Source organism: Neofelis nebulosa, chromosome 5, assembly GCF_028018385.1.
Source record: "Neofelis nebulosa isolate mNeoNeb1 chromosome 5, mNeoNeb1.pri, whole genome shotgun sequence".
In the NCBI taxonomy this organism is placed as follows: Eukaryota; Metazoa; Chordata; class Mammalia; order Carnivora; family Felidae; genus Neofelis; species Neofelis nebulosa.
The window spans coordinates 46,491,128-46,506,828 of NC_080786.1; the positions used below are offsets into that span (position 1 = coordinate 46,491,128).

Genomic DNA, 15,701 nt, shown 5'->3' on the forward strand with positions numbered 1-15,701 from the left:
TTCTCAGGCTATCTTAGGTTGCAGCAAGCGTAAGTCCAATATTTGCGCTCGTGGTTGCCTGCCACACTAGGCTATTTGGTGTAGATTGATTTTAAAGATTTACCAGTTAACCATTAGAATAAAGTCACTATACAATCACTTAAAAAAGTGTTTCCTGAGATACTTATACCGAGCCTTGTTGTACTTCAGACTATTGAAGTTCCAACTTGATGAATAATGTCATGTGGAAAAGTCGCCACACCCCTTATCTTTTAGCTCAAATTTTGGTCCAGCACAACAAGCAACAGAGTTAGTAATCCATGCTAATTTCATGAGCCAGGATCTTGATGAAATATTAGCTAGGTTTTTTTTAAAACCTCTTCTTACAAAATGCTGCAACCAACCAATCACAAAATTGGATTTTGTGGCTTATTAAGAATTCTCATCTAGGCTCTGACTCACACCTATGGTGCTTTAGGAAGATGACAGCGTCACAGGGTGAAGAAACACTGTGGGAGTTGCTTAATGATAATTAAGGCTTGAACTAATGTTTTGCAGTATCTGTCTCAGAATCTCTTTTTCTCAGCACTGTGAAGAGACTGGAGAAAGGGATATTATGGGGTTCAAAGCTCTCTGTTTGGGTCTGCTTTGTGCTCTCTGTGCTTCTTACATTTATATCACCATTCCAGGCAACATTGAAGAATACTGGAAAGTAATAGCCTTATTTACAGTTGCTAAAACCTGCACATTTATGGTAAGATTAACATTTTTTATTCTGGATATTGGAATGCCTTGTTGACTAAAAATCAGTGCTTATGAACTTTTTAGAAATTACTGTTTTGAAATAACCATTGCTTCTTTGTTAGAAAAAATTAATTACACAAAATTAACTAAAGTTATAAAACTAGCTATATCTACATCTGTGCAAACAGAGTGGGACAGAATTCTTGCTTCTAAGGAGTTTGTATCCAGATGTAAAGTTTGTGTATACTGTGATATGCATAAGTGGTATTCTTGACAGGAAAGCTTTGAAGCTTACTTGATACCTTACATTTGAGTTATATTTAACGTATTTGAGTTTCCAGTTATATTTTACTTATATATAAGTGATACTTATCAACATTATTGAGACTTGTGCCTATTTGGTGTTAATTTAGGGCTCTCAGTATTTCATTGGTTTCCACTGCTTATCTTTTTTAAAATTTTTTAAGGTTTATTCATGTTTTAGAGACAGACACAGAGCATGAGTGGGGGAGGGGGAGAGAGAGAGGGAGACACAGAATCCAAAGCAGGCTCCAGACTCTGAGCTGTCAGCACAGAGCCGGATGCAGGGCTTGAACCCACGAACTGTGAGATCATGACCTGAGCTAAAGTCGTACACTGAACCAACTGAGCCACCCAGGTGCCACTCCATTGCTTATCTTTAATCAAAATTTCTAGATTTCAGAGATTGTCTGGCTTGAAATATGCAGGGTCGATTATGAATTCAAGCAAAAACAGCTCTTGGTAAGGGAGAGATATGGTTAGAATAGCATTTTTCAGCTCTTAGAATACACAGGTTTTCAGTAATGTATACTTCTCTGAATCCCCACTATTTGGGGGGGAACTCCCCACTATTTGGGGGGTCCGACTATTTGGACCAGTTTACAGAGGAGGAAAAGAAGTTCAGAGGAGCTCACGCAGCTAGAAAGTGACCACTTCAAAATTTGAAGCCACAAATGCCTCATTCCAAAACTTGTACTCTTTCTGCCAAATCAAGTGGCTCCCAGAAAAGTCGTTTGATGACGGAAACAGTAAGAAGCTGAAAGGAGAAGACAAAGCAGCAGCAAATGATTAGAGAAGAGAGAACAATCTATGATATAAGGAGAGGCTGTCCCGTGGTACTTTGCACAGCAGACAGTGGTTCTGTGAAAACACAACTATCTCCTGTCTGCATCTGCCGAGTCCTGCTATTTCTCTCCCTGATCACTTCTAGCGGCTGACCTTAAGCATAACTGCCTCTTTCTCCAATGCTCCTACTCCTTGATTTAACGTAACATGAAAGATGTGGGGAAACAAGTGCCGACTCCATAGTCTTTTCCTTTTTCAGCTACAAATTATTCCTACCATTGTCCATCTATAACACAATTATACACTTTATAGATTTCACATTGTATATGGATTGCTCTTTATTTTTACAAAGATACTAAGAAGAGCACCCATGTATTTACTTGCAAGATTATTCTAGTAAAATTAACAGTCCTTGGCTGTTCTCAAAAAAAATTATTCTTGTCAGTACTGAATTTTGTAACTCAAAGTTGAGATACCAGAAGATAGATTACTGTATCATAGGAAATGGAAGTGAAAAGTAAAGTTTTTGAGGAAGTAATCTTGATAAATAAAATGCATTGCTATGGAGTCATATGTTAACTTGGAAGGCTGAGTTTGGTAAAAGAAGGCATGTCCAATCTTCTAAACTTTCCTTAATCCTCCATTGTACATTTTTAACCTATAAAGTGGGGATATTAATCATAAATACTTTAGAGGATTGCTCTGAGAATTACAGATAATGTATGGTAGAACAGCACAAAATAATCTCTAAGGTGATACTTTTGTTATTCAAAAATACTTACCAGCTCAAAAACATAAAATGTCTGAGAAATGAGAAAAAAAAGCAATTCACTTTTTAAAATTCACTTCACTAAATGAAAAATTAGCTTAATTACCCATTTCCCAAAATCTTGCCTTAAAGGACACTCTACCTGATTATATTCAGTTAGCATGAAATTACTTAAGAATTTTTAGTAGTAAAGAATACTTAAATAAGGCAAGATTCATTAAATACATACATGTAGTAGGCACTCCTCTATGTACATTAGAAGTCCTAACTCACTTAGATCATACAACAGCCCACTGAGGGATTTGTTGTTATTATTATGATTACAATTGTATAGATAAAAAATTGAGGTAGAGCGTAATTTGCTTCAGATCATATACTCAGTTAAGTGATGGTATAAGTGGTTGGTCTGGAAAAATGAGCGCAGATTTGGCTTTGACCTTTACTGGCTGCAACTTAGGGCTTCTGCATGCTTCCTCATTGTTAAAGTATAGGAATTAGACATTCTCTAAGACCCTGTAATACCATACTCTGAAATAATTGTAGGAATGTGTGTGATGTACTATTGACCATGTATTTTTAAGTTTTTTTTCTTTTGAGTAAACTGCCCAGTGACATGTCACGAATTTCCTAGAAAAGTTATCAGAAATAACAGGGAGATATTTTTTTTTCAGTGCTATCAAATATGGGATTTGAGAGATGGGGGTTGGGTGCTAGGACACAGCTATTTAAAGTTGAAAACAGGGCATTAAACAAAAACAAAAATAAACTATTGGGACCTCATCAAGATAAAAAGCTTCTGCTCAATGAAGGAAACAATCAGCAAAACTAAAAGGCAAACTACAGAATGGAAGAAGATATTTGGAAATAACATATCAGACAATGGGTTAATATGAAATACCTATAAAGAATGTGTCAAACTCAACACCCAAAAAACAAATAATCCAGTGAAGAAATGGACAGAAGACATGAACAAAGACTTTTCCAAAGATGACATCCATATGGCTTACAGACACGTGAAAAGATGGTTAACATCACTCATCATCAGGGAAATACAAATCAAAACCACAACAAGATACCACCTCACCCCTGTCAGAATGGCTAAAACTAACAACTAAGGAAACAACAGATGTTGGCAGGAAGGCGGAGAAGGAGGAAGACTTTTGCACTGTTGGTGGGAATGCAAACTGGTGCAGCTACTATGGAAACCAGTGTGGAGGTTCCTCAAAAAATTAAAACTAGAGCTACCCTACAATCCAGCAATTGCCCTACTAGGCATTTATCCAAAGGATACAAAAGTACTGATTTGATGGGGCATATGGACTCCAGTGTTCATAGCAGCAATAGTGACAATAGCCAAATTATGAAAGGGCCCAAATGTCCATCAACTGATGAATGCATAAAGAAAATATGGTGTGTATGTATGTGTGTATGGGTATGTGTATGTGTATATATACATATACCCATACCCATACACACACACACACACACACACACACACACACACACACACAAATTGGAATACTACTCAGTGATGAAAAAGAATGAAATCTTGCATTTGCAACGATATGGATAGAGATAGAATATATTTTGCTAAGCAAAATAAGTCAGGCAGAGAAAGACAAATACCATATGATTTCATTCATGTGAAATTTAACAAATGCAACAGATGAACATAGGGGAAGGAAAGGAAAAATAAGATAAGAACAGAGGGAGACAAACCATAAGAGACTCTTAAATACAGAGAACAGACTGGGCATTGTTTGAGGGGAGGTAATTGGGAGTATGGGTTAAATGGGTGATGAGCACTAAGGAGGGCACTTGTTGGGCTGAGCACTGGGTGTTATATGTAAGTGATGAATCACTGGGTTCAACTCCTGAAACCAGTACTACACTGAATGTTAACTAAATTGGATTAAAATAAATAAATAAAAAGCATTAAAAAAAAAAAAAAGATAACCAGGGCATTAAATAACTGTTAGTGTGAGCATAAGAGAACTTTTAAAATTTTGGATTAGATAAAATGAACAATAAAGAAGAAAAATATGACAACATTCCTATAAAACAAAAAGAAAAGAAAAGATGTTATAAGACCTGGAAATTTTCTAGGTAAGAATTTACAATTATAAAATAACTGCCAGTTAATTGACAGCTTTTGAATGACCCAGTTACTAATAAAATACAGGATACTTGAGATTTTCAAAGGCAAAAAAGTATGGAATAAAGTGTATACAGTATTACTTGGAAATAAATATTACAAATATTCTATTTCTGTCCATTTTCCTTATGTTTTATTTTCTCTTTATATGCATTTGGTGTAATATAAGATGAAAATGTTCAATTTTGTTTTGCTTTTACAGGATATGTGTTTTGAAAACTTAGGTATTATGAAACATGGGGACTTAATTTCCATGATAGTCAGTCTGGACCATACACAGCCACTCTCAGATGAAAATGTCACAGTGACCGACACAACATTTGTTGATACTCCAGTCCGTTTGTACTTGCCAAAGAGAAAGTCAGAAATCCGAAGACCAGCTGTCATCTATATTCATGGTGGTGGTTTTTGCTTTGGAAGTTCCAGTAAGTTTATCACATAAGGAAAAAACTATAACTGGCAATATGTTTTTGGTATAAGAAATATTTAATATAAATATACATACTTATATGTATAATAGGGATAAGTATAGCTATAAATATTAGATATTGAACAGACATAGACATATGTTTGGAGAAAAATAGGCAGACCGTTATTTCTGTTTTTGTTTTGCTTGGTTTTGATAAGCTCTTTCTTCTCAGCTTCCATATTGAATCAGCTCATAACAAATGAAAATAAGACATGAAGGAGTCAATTAGTACAACTTCTTTTCTGTGACATTAGAATATATTCAGGAGCAGAAACGTTGAAGTGATATGGATGTTATAAACAGTAAATTGGAATCACATGTTGGTTGCTACAAGATCAAGTTTGTAAATACCAATAACAATAATGCTAACAGTTAGTAAAACTTAGAATGATAGCTAGTCTCAATTCTTTTAAAGGAAAACACAAAATAGACATAGGTTACATTAAACTCCTTCTTATGAAGTCTAATTTCCCCGTTCATTTCTGGCTATGATTTAAGAGGAATAGGTAGAAGATTCAAGCCAAAAACATGAATAAATTTTCCTTCATGAAAGCTTTGGAAAACTCTTTGATAGAATGGTGCTGGTATATCAGGAGGAGGCACCATTCTATTTAATTAAACAAATGAAGAGAATGGAGGAAAGATAAACAGATAAGAAGTTATTTTTTTTAACCTTTTGCCTTTCTCTAAGCCTCATTGGGTTCTAGATAGTGAGAACCTTATAAAAATATGTGCATATAGGAAGCTACACTTCACCAAACAAAAGTTGTGAGGATTAGTCACAGAGAAAATTGGCATGGAAAATTGATGAGGCACAAACACTCAGATGAATATACAAAAGGCCAAAACAGACTGAAATTTTGGCTTTCCAGATTTATCCTTCCTAGCTTTCTGACAACTAACAAATTAGAAATAATATATAGTCAGTAAAATTTCATAGTGACTTGTCAAAAGAAAATTATTTACGTGATTTAAACAGAGGTTAGAGAGTTTAGTTGGCCAGGCTCACTTGAAAATCATTTGATGACCCCACAGGTCCTCATTTGAAGAAGGATGATGGAATTTGGGTTTGGGTTTTGGGTAGGATAAGCTGGGAAAAATTGAGTCCTTGTAATTCCAGCTCAGGAGGCAATATTCAACTTTAACCAAAACTCGTGGGTGGGGCTTGGTCCCTGTGTTCATGTCCCTTGGTTGGTTGGTTGGTTGGTTGGTAGATTCCTGAAAACCATCCCAATAGTCACTATTGAATTTACGATCATCCTTACAAGTATAGGATGATAGCTTGCCTCCAAGACAATAATTAGTGAGAACAATTCTGCTTTTTTTTTTGATTTATGTATTTTGAGAAAGAGAGAGAATGCAGTAGGGGTAGAGGGAGAGAGAGAATCCCAGGTAGGCTCTGAGTTGTGAGCACAGAGCCCAACATAAGGCTCAAAGTCATGATCCATGAGATCATGACCTGAGCTGAAATCAAGAGTGGGACACTTAACTGACTGAGCCACCTGGGCAGCCCAGTCAAAGCAATTCTAGGTCAGGTAATAGGATGCGGTAAAGATCAAGACTCTTGGAAAGATGTGATTCATAGGTGAATTTTATAACATCCAGGGAAGCAGGTATTCTGAATGTCCTTCAGGAAGTCCTCATAAAGATTGCTTTCTTTCTCAAAGATTTTAAAAGATTCTGGAAAGTGAATTCTAAAGCACACACTGTGACAAGGAAGGGAAGGACAGTCATGGCGTACTTCTAGTAATGTATGAAGCCCTAAGACAGTGCTTCTCAAATTTTAGTGTCTCAGCATGACCTAGTAGACTTGTTAAAAACTCTTGGGCCTGGCCTACAGAATTTGTGATTCAACAAGTAATGGTGGGGACCGATGATTTGCATTTCAAATTAATTTCCAGTTGCTGTTGATGATACTGATCCGGGCACTACACTATGCTTGACTGCTTGTGGAGATCAATGACCTGTGCCCTGCAGTGGCTCAGAAATCCTGTCCCATGTATCTGAGTTCTGTCTCTCATTCGTGTGTCACTCACGGCCTGTTTGACTCTAGGCCTCCCAGTGCCTCCCACTCAGCTAGAGAGCAAGCTTGTTGCTATTTCAGAGGAAAGAGGGTATGAAGGATTGTATGCCCTCACATTTCGAACGCTGTGTCCTTGGCTCAATCCCCCCTTCTGTAAGTTTGTTATCCATCATATCCATCCTTGGCTCACTTCTTTCTAATATTCTCACAGGAATATCAGACAAAATCTGTTGACAAAATCACTCTTTCCCCTTTTGCTCCATATCATATACCTCTTTCCCTCTTATTTGGCTTCATCAGTGTATCTCCATCAATACTCTGTTTTTTTTGCTTTTTAACTTTGAAAAACATGTTATGCTCATTTTTATCTTGAAAAAATTTTTTTCCACTTGGCCATGAATTCCTCTGTCTCATTAGTCCCTTTGATTTCCCTTTCCTTCTCAGACCAATTTCTATACACTGTAGGTTCTAGGCCTTCCCTATTTCCTTCTTTACCCACTTTAATTAATTCCTCGATCTCTCTACTCTAATGCATTTGATGAATACTAGTCTCTTCTCCTCTTTGACATTCTCACTGCTGCTCCTTTTTCTTTCTATGACAAAGTATCTCCTAGATTTCCTCTGTTATTCATTGTTTTCTCATCTCCCTCCCTCTCTCATTTAAAAACAAACCAAGCAAACAAAATAACAGGTTTCCCATACTTACTCTTCATGAATATTCTTGTCCCCCAGAATTCTCTCCCTATCTTTGGGATTTGACTGTACATACTCTCTTTTCCAATCCCCGATCTTCTCGAAATACCCACATGCTGCTGACATCCAGTCCTGAATCTGCTTCTCTGACACTGTTCCTGAGTCCTGATTCCACATATACACCTATCACTTAGACATTACAACTGGACAAATCACAGACATCTCAAGCTCCACATGACCGAGTATAATTTATTGTCTTGTGTCCGAATGGCCTCAGAAGAAACAAACAAAAGAACCACTATCGATCTAAAGCAACATTGAATGCTCTCAGTAAATAGCACTTATGATCAATTAATTATAGTTCCTTAGCACTTACATCTAATTACCATATCCCATTCATTGTACTTCTGAACATTTTGACTTCATTAACACAATTTAGTACTTCGTCATCTTTTACAGATAATCTTTTGTGATGTCTCTGCCTCTTCCCTGCTCAACCTTATTTCATCTTCTACACTTAGTATACTGGATCTTTCTATCATGCAAGTCTGATTATATGATTTCTTTGTCTAAACTCTTCACTTTTATCACTTAATAAATTTAAATCCATTAGCATAGTGTTCAGATTTCCAGGTTCTTACATTTTTAACTTGCCAATGCTCTCATTCATAATTTTGTTTCAATCATATTGAACTTAATATTTAGTTCCCCACCGACCTGTGCATTCTTATTTCTATCTCTGCCTGTGCTTTTCTAGTATGTTCTTCCCATCTTACTGCAAAAAGACTCTTGGTCACCCTTTTATATTCAAGTAAATTATCATTTTGTGTGGTGTGTGTGTGTGTGTGTGTGTGTACTTTTCCTTCGCTCTAAAAGACTTTAGTAATGTTTCCATGTGTCCATTGCAGCTTGTGTTTACCTGCTGGCAGCAATCCTTATTTTATTTTAGAATCGTGTTGCATGTTTGGGTTAGCCTCTCTCCAGGAAGTGGGATCACCACTGAGCATCTAGCTAATAGGCACATTCCTTATAATGAAGGTTAAACAGATAAATGTCTTCTGGAAAAAATATACTGAATTACTGAAAGGAACTTGTGTTGTTGTTGTTCTAGAGGGATTCTTAGTCGAAATGCTTTCACAGTATTTCTTTTTTTTTAATTTTTAATTTCATTTTTTTACTTTATATTCAAATGAGTTAGCATATAGTGCAACAGTGATTTCATGAGTAGATTCCTTAATGCCCCTTACCCATTTAGGCCATCCCCCTCCCACAACCCCTCTAGTAACCCTCTATTTGTTCTCCATATTTAAGAGTCTCTTATGTTTTGTCCCCCTTCCTGTTTTTTAATTTTTTTTTACATTTATTATTTTTGATAGAGACAGAGCACATGTTGGGGAGGGGCAGAAAGAGAAGGAGACACAGAATCTGAGGCAGGCTCCAGGCTCCAAGCTGTCAGCACAGAGACAGACGTGAGACTCGAACTCACAAACTGTGAAATCATGATCTGACCGAATTTGGATGCTTAACCAACTGAGCCACCCGGGTGCCCCTGTCCCCCTCCCTATTTTTATATTATTTTTGTTTCCCTTCCCTTATGTTCATCTGTTTTGTATCTTAAAGTCCTCATATGAGTGAAGTCGTATGATATTTGCCTTTCTCTGACGAATTTTGCTTAGCATAATACCTTCCAGTTCCATCCACGTTGTTGCAAATGGCAAGACTTCATTCTTTTTGATTGCTAAGTAATACTCCATTGTATGTATGTATGTGTGTGTGTGTGTGTATGTGTGTATATATATATATATATATATATATATATATATATATATCTCACATCTTCTTTATCCATTCCTTCATCGACGGTCATTTGGGCTCTTTCCATACTTTGGTTCTTGTTGATAGTACTGCTATAAACATTGGGGTGCATGTATCCATTCAAAACAGCACACCTGTATCCCTTGGATAAATACCTAGCAGTGCAATTACTGGGTTGTAGGGTAGTTCTATTTTTAATCTTTTGAGAAACCTCCATACTGTTTTCCAGAGTGGCTGCACCAGGTTGCATTCCCACCAGCAGTGCATAAGAGATCCTTTTTCTTCGCATCCTCGCCAACAGCTGTTGTTGCCTGAGTTGTTAATGTTAGTCATTCTGACAGGTGTGAGGTGGTATCTCATTGTGGTTTTGATCTGTATTTCCTTGATTATGAGTGATGTGGAGCATCTTCTCATGTGTCTGTTAACCATCTGGATGTCTTTTTTTTTTAATTTTTTTAATGTTTATTTTTGAGAGACAGAGAGAGACAGAGTGCAAATGGGGGAGGGGCAGAGAGAGAAGGAGACACAGAATCCGAAGCAGCCTCCAGACTCTGAGCTGTCAGCACAGAGCCTGATGCGGGACCTGAACTCACAGACTCTGAGATCTTGACCTGAGCCAAGTTGGATGCTTTAACTGACTGAGCCACCCAAGCACCCCAGAACTGGATGTCTTCTTTTGAAAAGTGTCTGTACATGTCTTTTGCCCATTTCTTCACTGGATTATTTGTTTTTTGGGTGTTGAGTTTGATCAGTTCCTTATAGATTTTGGATACTAACCCTTTATCTGATAAATTGTTTGTAAAAATCTTCTCACATTCTATTGGTAGCCTTTTAGTTTTGCCAAAAGTTTCCTTCACTGTGCAGAAGTTTTTATTTTCATGAGGTCCCAGTAGTTCATTTTCTCTTTTGTTTCCCTTGCCTCCGGAGACGTGTTGAGTAAGAAGTTGCTGTGGCCAAGATCAAAGAGGTTTTTGCCTGCTTTCACCTTGAGGATTTTGATGGCTTCCTGTCTTACATTTAGGTCTTTCATCCATTTTGAGTTTACTTTTGTGTATGATGGAAGAAGGTGGTCCAGGTTAATTCGTCTGCATGTCTCTGTCCAGTTTTCCCAGCACCATTTACTGAAGAGACTGTCTTTTATTCCATTGGATATTCTTTCCTGCTTTGTCAAAGATTAGTTGGCCATACGTTTGTAGGTCCATTAGTGGGCTCTCTATTCTGTTCCATTGATCTAAGTGTCTGTTCTTGTGCCAGTACCATACTGTCTTGATGATTACATATATATATATTAATTGATGGTTACAGCTTTGTAGTACAGCTTGAAGTCTGGGATTGTGATGCCTCCTGCTTTGGTTTCTTTTTTCAAGATTGCTTTGGCTATTCAGGGTATTTTCTGGCTTCATACAAATTTTAGGATTATTTGTTCTAGCTCTCTGAAGAATGCTGGTGTTGCATTGGATATATAGATTGCCTTGGGTAGTATTGACATTTTAACAATATTTGTTCTTCCTATCCAGGAGCATGGAATCTTTTTCCATTTTTTTGTGTCTTCTTCAATTTATTTCATAAGTTTTCTATAGTTTTCAGTGTATAGATTTTTCACCTCTTTGGTTAGATTTATTTCTAGGTATTTTATTTTTTTTGCATGCAATTGTAAATGGGATCGAGTCCTTGATTTCTCTTTCTGTTGCTACATTGTCGGTGAATAGGAATGCAATCTATTCTGTGCAACCCAGTCAACGCACCAATTTCTGTGCGTTGATTTTATATCCTGCAACTTTGCTGAATTCATGAATCAGTTCTAGCAGTTTTTTGGTGGAATCTTTTGGGTTTCCATATAGAGTATCATGTCATCTTAGAAGAGTGAAAGTTTGACCTCCTCCTGGCCGATTTGGATGCCTTTTATTTTTTTGTGTTGTCTAATTTCAGAGGCTAAGACTTCGAATACTATGTTGAATAACAGTGGCGAGAGTCGACATCCCTTTCTTGTTCCTGACCTTAGGGGGAAAGCAGTCAGTTTTTCCCCATTAAGGATGATATTATCGTTGGGTTGTTCATATATGGCTTGTATGATCTCGAGGTATGTTCCTTCCATCCCTACTTTCTTGAGGGTTTTTATCAAGAAAGCTTTGTGCATTTTGTCAAATGCTTTCTCTGCATCTATTGAGAGGATCATATGGTTCTTTCCTTTCTTTTATTGGTGTGATAAATCATGTTAACTGTTTTTCAGAACCAGCCCTGCATCCCAGGTATAAATCCAACTTAGTCATGCTGAATAACTTTTTTAATGTATTGTTGGATCTGGTAGGCTAAAATCTTTTTGAGGACTGTTAATCAGGGGAATTGGTCTATAGTTCTCCTTTTTAGTGTGGTCTCTGTCGGGTTTTGGATTCAAGGTAATGCTGTCTTCATAGAAAGAGTTTGGAAGTTTTCCTTCCATTTCTATTTTTTGGAACAGCTTCAAGAGAATAGGTGTTAACTCTTCCTTAAATGTTTGGTAGAATTCCCCTGGAAAACCATCTGGCCCTGGACTCTTGTTTTTTGGCAGATTTTTGATTACTAATTCGATTTCCTTACTGGTAATGGCTCTGTTCAAATTTTCCATTTCTTCTTGTTTCAGTTTTGGTAGTGTATATGTTTCTAGGAATTTGTCCATTTCTTCCAGATTACCCATTTTATTGGCATAAAATTGCTCATACTATTCTCTTATTATTGTTTTTATTTCTGCTGTGTTGGTTTGTGATCTCTCGTCCTTCATTCTTGATTTTATTTATTTGGGCCATTTCCTTTTTCTTTTTGTTCAGACTGGCCAGTGACTTATCAATTTGGTAATTCTTTCAAAGAACTAGCTTCTGGTTTCATCTGTTTTTTTTTTGGTTTTGATAGCATTAATTTCTGCTCTAATTTTTATTATTTCCTGTCTTCTGCTGGTTTTGGGTTTTATTTGCTGTTCTTTTTCCAGCTCCTGAAGGCATAAGGTTAGGTTGTTTATCTGAGATCTTTCTTCCTTCTTTAGTAAGGCCTGGATTGCTATATACTTCGCTCTTATGACCGCCTTTGCTGCATCCCAGAGGTTTTGGGTTATGGTGTTATCATTTTAATTGACTTCCATATATTTTTTAATTTCCTCTTTAACTGCTTGGTTCCCCCATTCATTCTTTAGTAGGATGTTTTTCAGTCTCCATGTATTTGAGACCTTCCCAATTTTTTTCTTGTAGTTGATTTTGAGTTTCATAGCTTTGTGGTCTGAAAATATGCACAGTATGATCTCGATCTTTTTGTACTTACTTAGGGCTGATTTGTGTCCCAGTATGTGGTCTATTCTGGAGAACATTTCATGTGCACTGGAGAAGAATGTACATTCTGCTGCTTTAGAATGAAATATTCTGAATATATCTGTTAAGTCCATCTGGTCCAGTGTGTCATTCAAAGCCATTGTTTCCTTGTTGATTTTTTGAATAGATGATCTGTCCATTTCTGTGAGTGGGGTGTTGAAGTCTCCTACTATTATGGTATTACTATCGATGAGTTTCTTTATGTTTCTGATTAGTTGATTTATATATTTGGGTGCTATCCCATTTGGTGCATAAATGTTTACAATTGTTAGGTCTTCTTGTGGATAGACCCCTTGATTATGATATAATGCCCTTCTACGTCTCAATACAGTGTTTATTTTCAAGTCTAGATTGTCTGATATAAGTATGGCTAATCTGGCTTTCTTTTGTTGACCACTAGCATGATAGATGCTTCTCCATCCCATTATTTTCAATCTGAAGGTGTCTTTAGGTCTCAAGTGGGTCTCTTGTAAACAGCATATAGATGGATCTTGGTTTCTAATCCATTCTGTGACCCTATGTCTTTTGATTGGAGCATTTAGTCCATTGACGTTTAGAGTGAGTACTGTAAGATATGAACTTATTACCAGTATGTTGCTTGTAGAGTTGGAGTTCGCTGGTCCTTTCTAGTCTTTGTTGCTTTTGGTCTTTATTTATTCGTTTGTTTATTTTTTCATCTTTTCTCCCATCAGAGAGACCCCCTTAAAATTTCTTGCAGGGCTGGTTTAGTGGTCACAAACTCCTTTAATTTTTGTTTGTCTGGAAAACTTTTTATCTCTCCTTATATTTTGAATGACAACCTTGCTGGATAAAGAATTCATGGCTTCATATTTTTCTGATTCAGCACACTGAATATATCCTGCCACTCCTTTCTGGCCTGCCAAGTTTCTGTGCATAGGTCTGCTGCAAACCTGATCTGTCTTCCCTTGTAGCTTAGGGACTTTTTTTTTTACCTTGCTGCTCTCATGATTCTCCCCTTGCCTGAGTCTTTTGTGAATTTGACTCTGATATGCCTTACTGATGGTCAGTTTTTGTTGAGTCTAATGGGGGTCCTCTGTGCTTCCTGGATTTTGATGTCTGTGTTTTTCCCCAGGTTAGGAAAGTTTTGCACTATGATTTGCTCACATAACACTTCTACCCCTATTTCTCTCTCATCCTCTTCTGGGACCCCTATAATCTGATGTTGTTCCTTTTAGTGAGTCACTGATTTCTCTAATTCTTAAATCATGCTCTTTTTCCTTAGTCTCCCTCTTTTTTTCTGCTTCATTATTCTCCATATGTTTGTGCTCTATATCGCTGATTCTCTGTTCTGCCTAATCCATCCTTGCCACCGCTGCATCTGTTTGAGATTGCAGCTCAGTTTTAGCATTTTTTAATTTCATTGACTAGCTTTTACTTCTTTTATCTCTGCAGAAAGGGATTCTTATCTATTTTCGACACCAGCTCGTATTCTTATTATGGTGATTCTTAATTCTGGTTCAGACATCTTGCCTGTATCTGTGTTGGTTAAGACCCTGGCTGTCGTTTCTTTCTGCTCTTTCTTCTGGGGTTAATTCCTCTGTTTCGTCATTTTGATGGGAAAAAAGGAATTAATGAGGTAGAAAAATTAAAATAAAAAAATTAAAATTAAAAAAATATTAAAATTAAAAAATTAAAAACAAACACACACACAAAATGGAATAAATCATGCTAGATCCTAGGTGTGTTTTGGTCTGGGTGTTGAAAGTGCTTGATAGATTAGAGAAAAGGAAAAAAAAAAGGAAATCGTTTGAGAATTTTAAAAAATGAATACACTGAAGTAGACTAAAATGAAATGACGGTAGTAAAATAGAGTTTGGAAAAAATTACAAAAAAGTAAAAAATATAGTAGAAAAAATTTAAAGAAAAAGTATTCTTAATAAAAAATGATAATAAAAATGATTTTTTTTTCTTTCTGTATTCAATAAAAAGAAAAGAAAAAGAGAAAAAAAAGAAAATCGGATAGGTGGACTGGCTAACAGACTGAAATACGACTGAAATTACTTCGTTTTCCCCTATAAGTCAAAGTATGAAGCACTTGACAGACCATAAACTAAGTAGGTGGTGAGACTTGTGTTCTTGAAGAGTGAGGGTGACCCAGTTGGGGGGGGCTTAGTGTCACAGCTCTGCTAGTTGGCATTCTCCATCCTCCACTAGATGGCACTGCTAGCCTACTAGAGTGGATTGTTGTGGCGCTTGTAGGTGCATATTTGCATACGTGGAAGTGATGAAAATGGTGACACCCAGCTACCCAGTCTCTAGTATCGGAACTCTGTTCTCCTTGATCAGCAATCGCGCACCCATCCTTCATCTTCGGTTTCCATCCACTCCCCACTTTCACACTGTCCATGAACAAGCCCCAGGCAGCACCTCCTTTCCGAGTTTTGTCTCAGATGCAGCTGCCTTCCCCAGCCCCCACTTCTGAGGGACTGTGGCTTTGTCTCTATCCCTCTGTGAAGGGTCTTATTGAACAATGGCTGGGTGCTGGCAGCATGTAGGAACACTTGCTGGACCCTGCTGCTGCCGGTGCCCCGAGAATGTGGCCAGGTGCCAGCCTGCCCCAGAAAAAGTTCGTGAGATAGTGTAGCAGCAGCATTTCAGGGATTTTGGAAAAT

General features: G+C 37.1%; 1 protein-coding gene across 1 annotated transcript in view; it reads left to right on the forward strand.

Moving 5' to 3' along the window:
• Positions 1–539: 539 nt before the first annotated feature.
• Positions 540–15,701, forward strand: part of LOC131512036 (arylacetamide deacetylase-like 2) — a 34,464-nt gene continuing 19,302 nt past the window's right edge. Inside the window, exons 1-2 of the mRNA XM_058730246.1 lie at positions 540–733; positions 4,936–5,158. Coding sequence (XP_058586229.1) covers positions 596–733; positions 4,936–5,158 — 361 coding nt within the window. The 5' untranslated portion in view covers positions 540–595. The remainder of the gene's footprint in view (positions 734–4,935; positions 5,159–15,701) is intronic.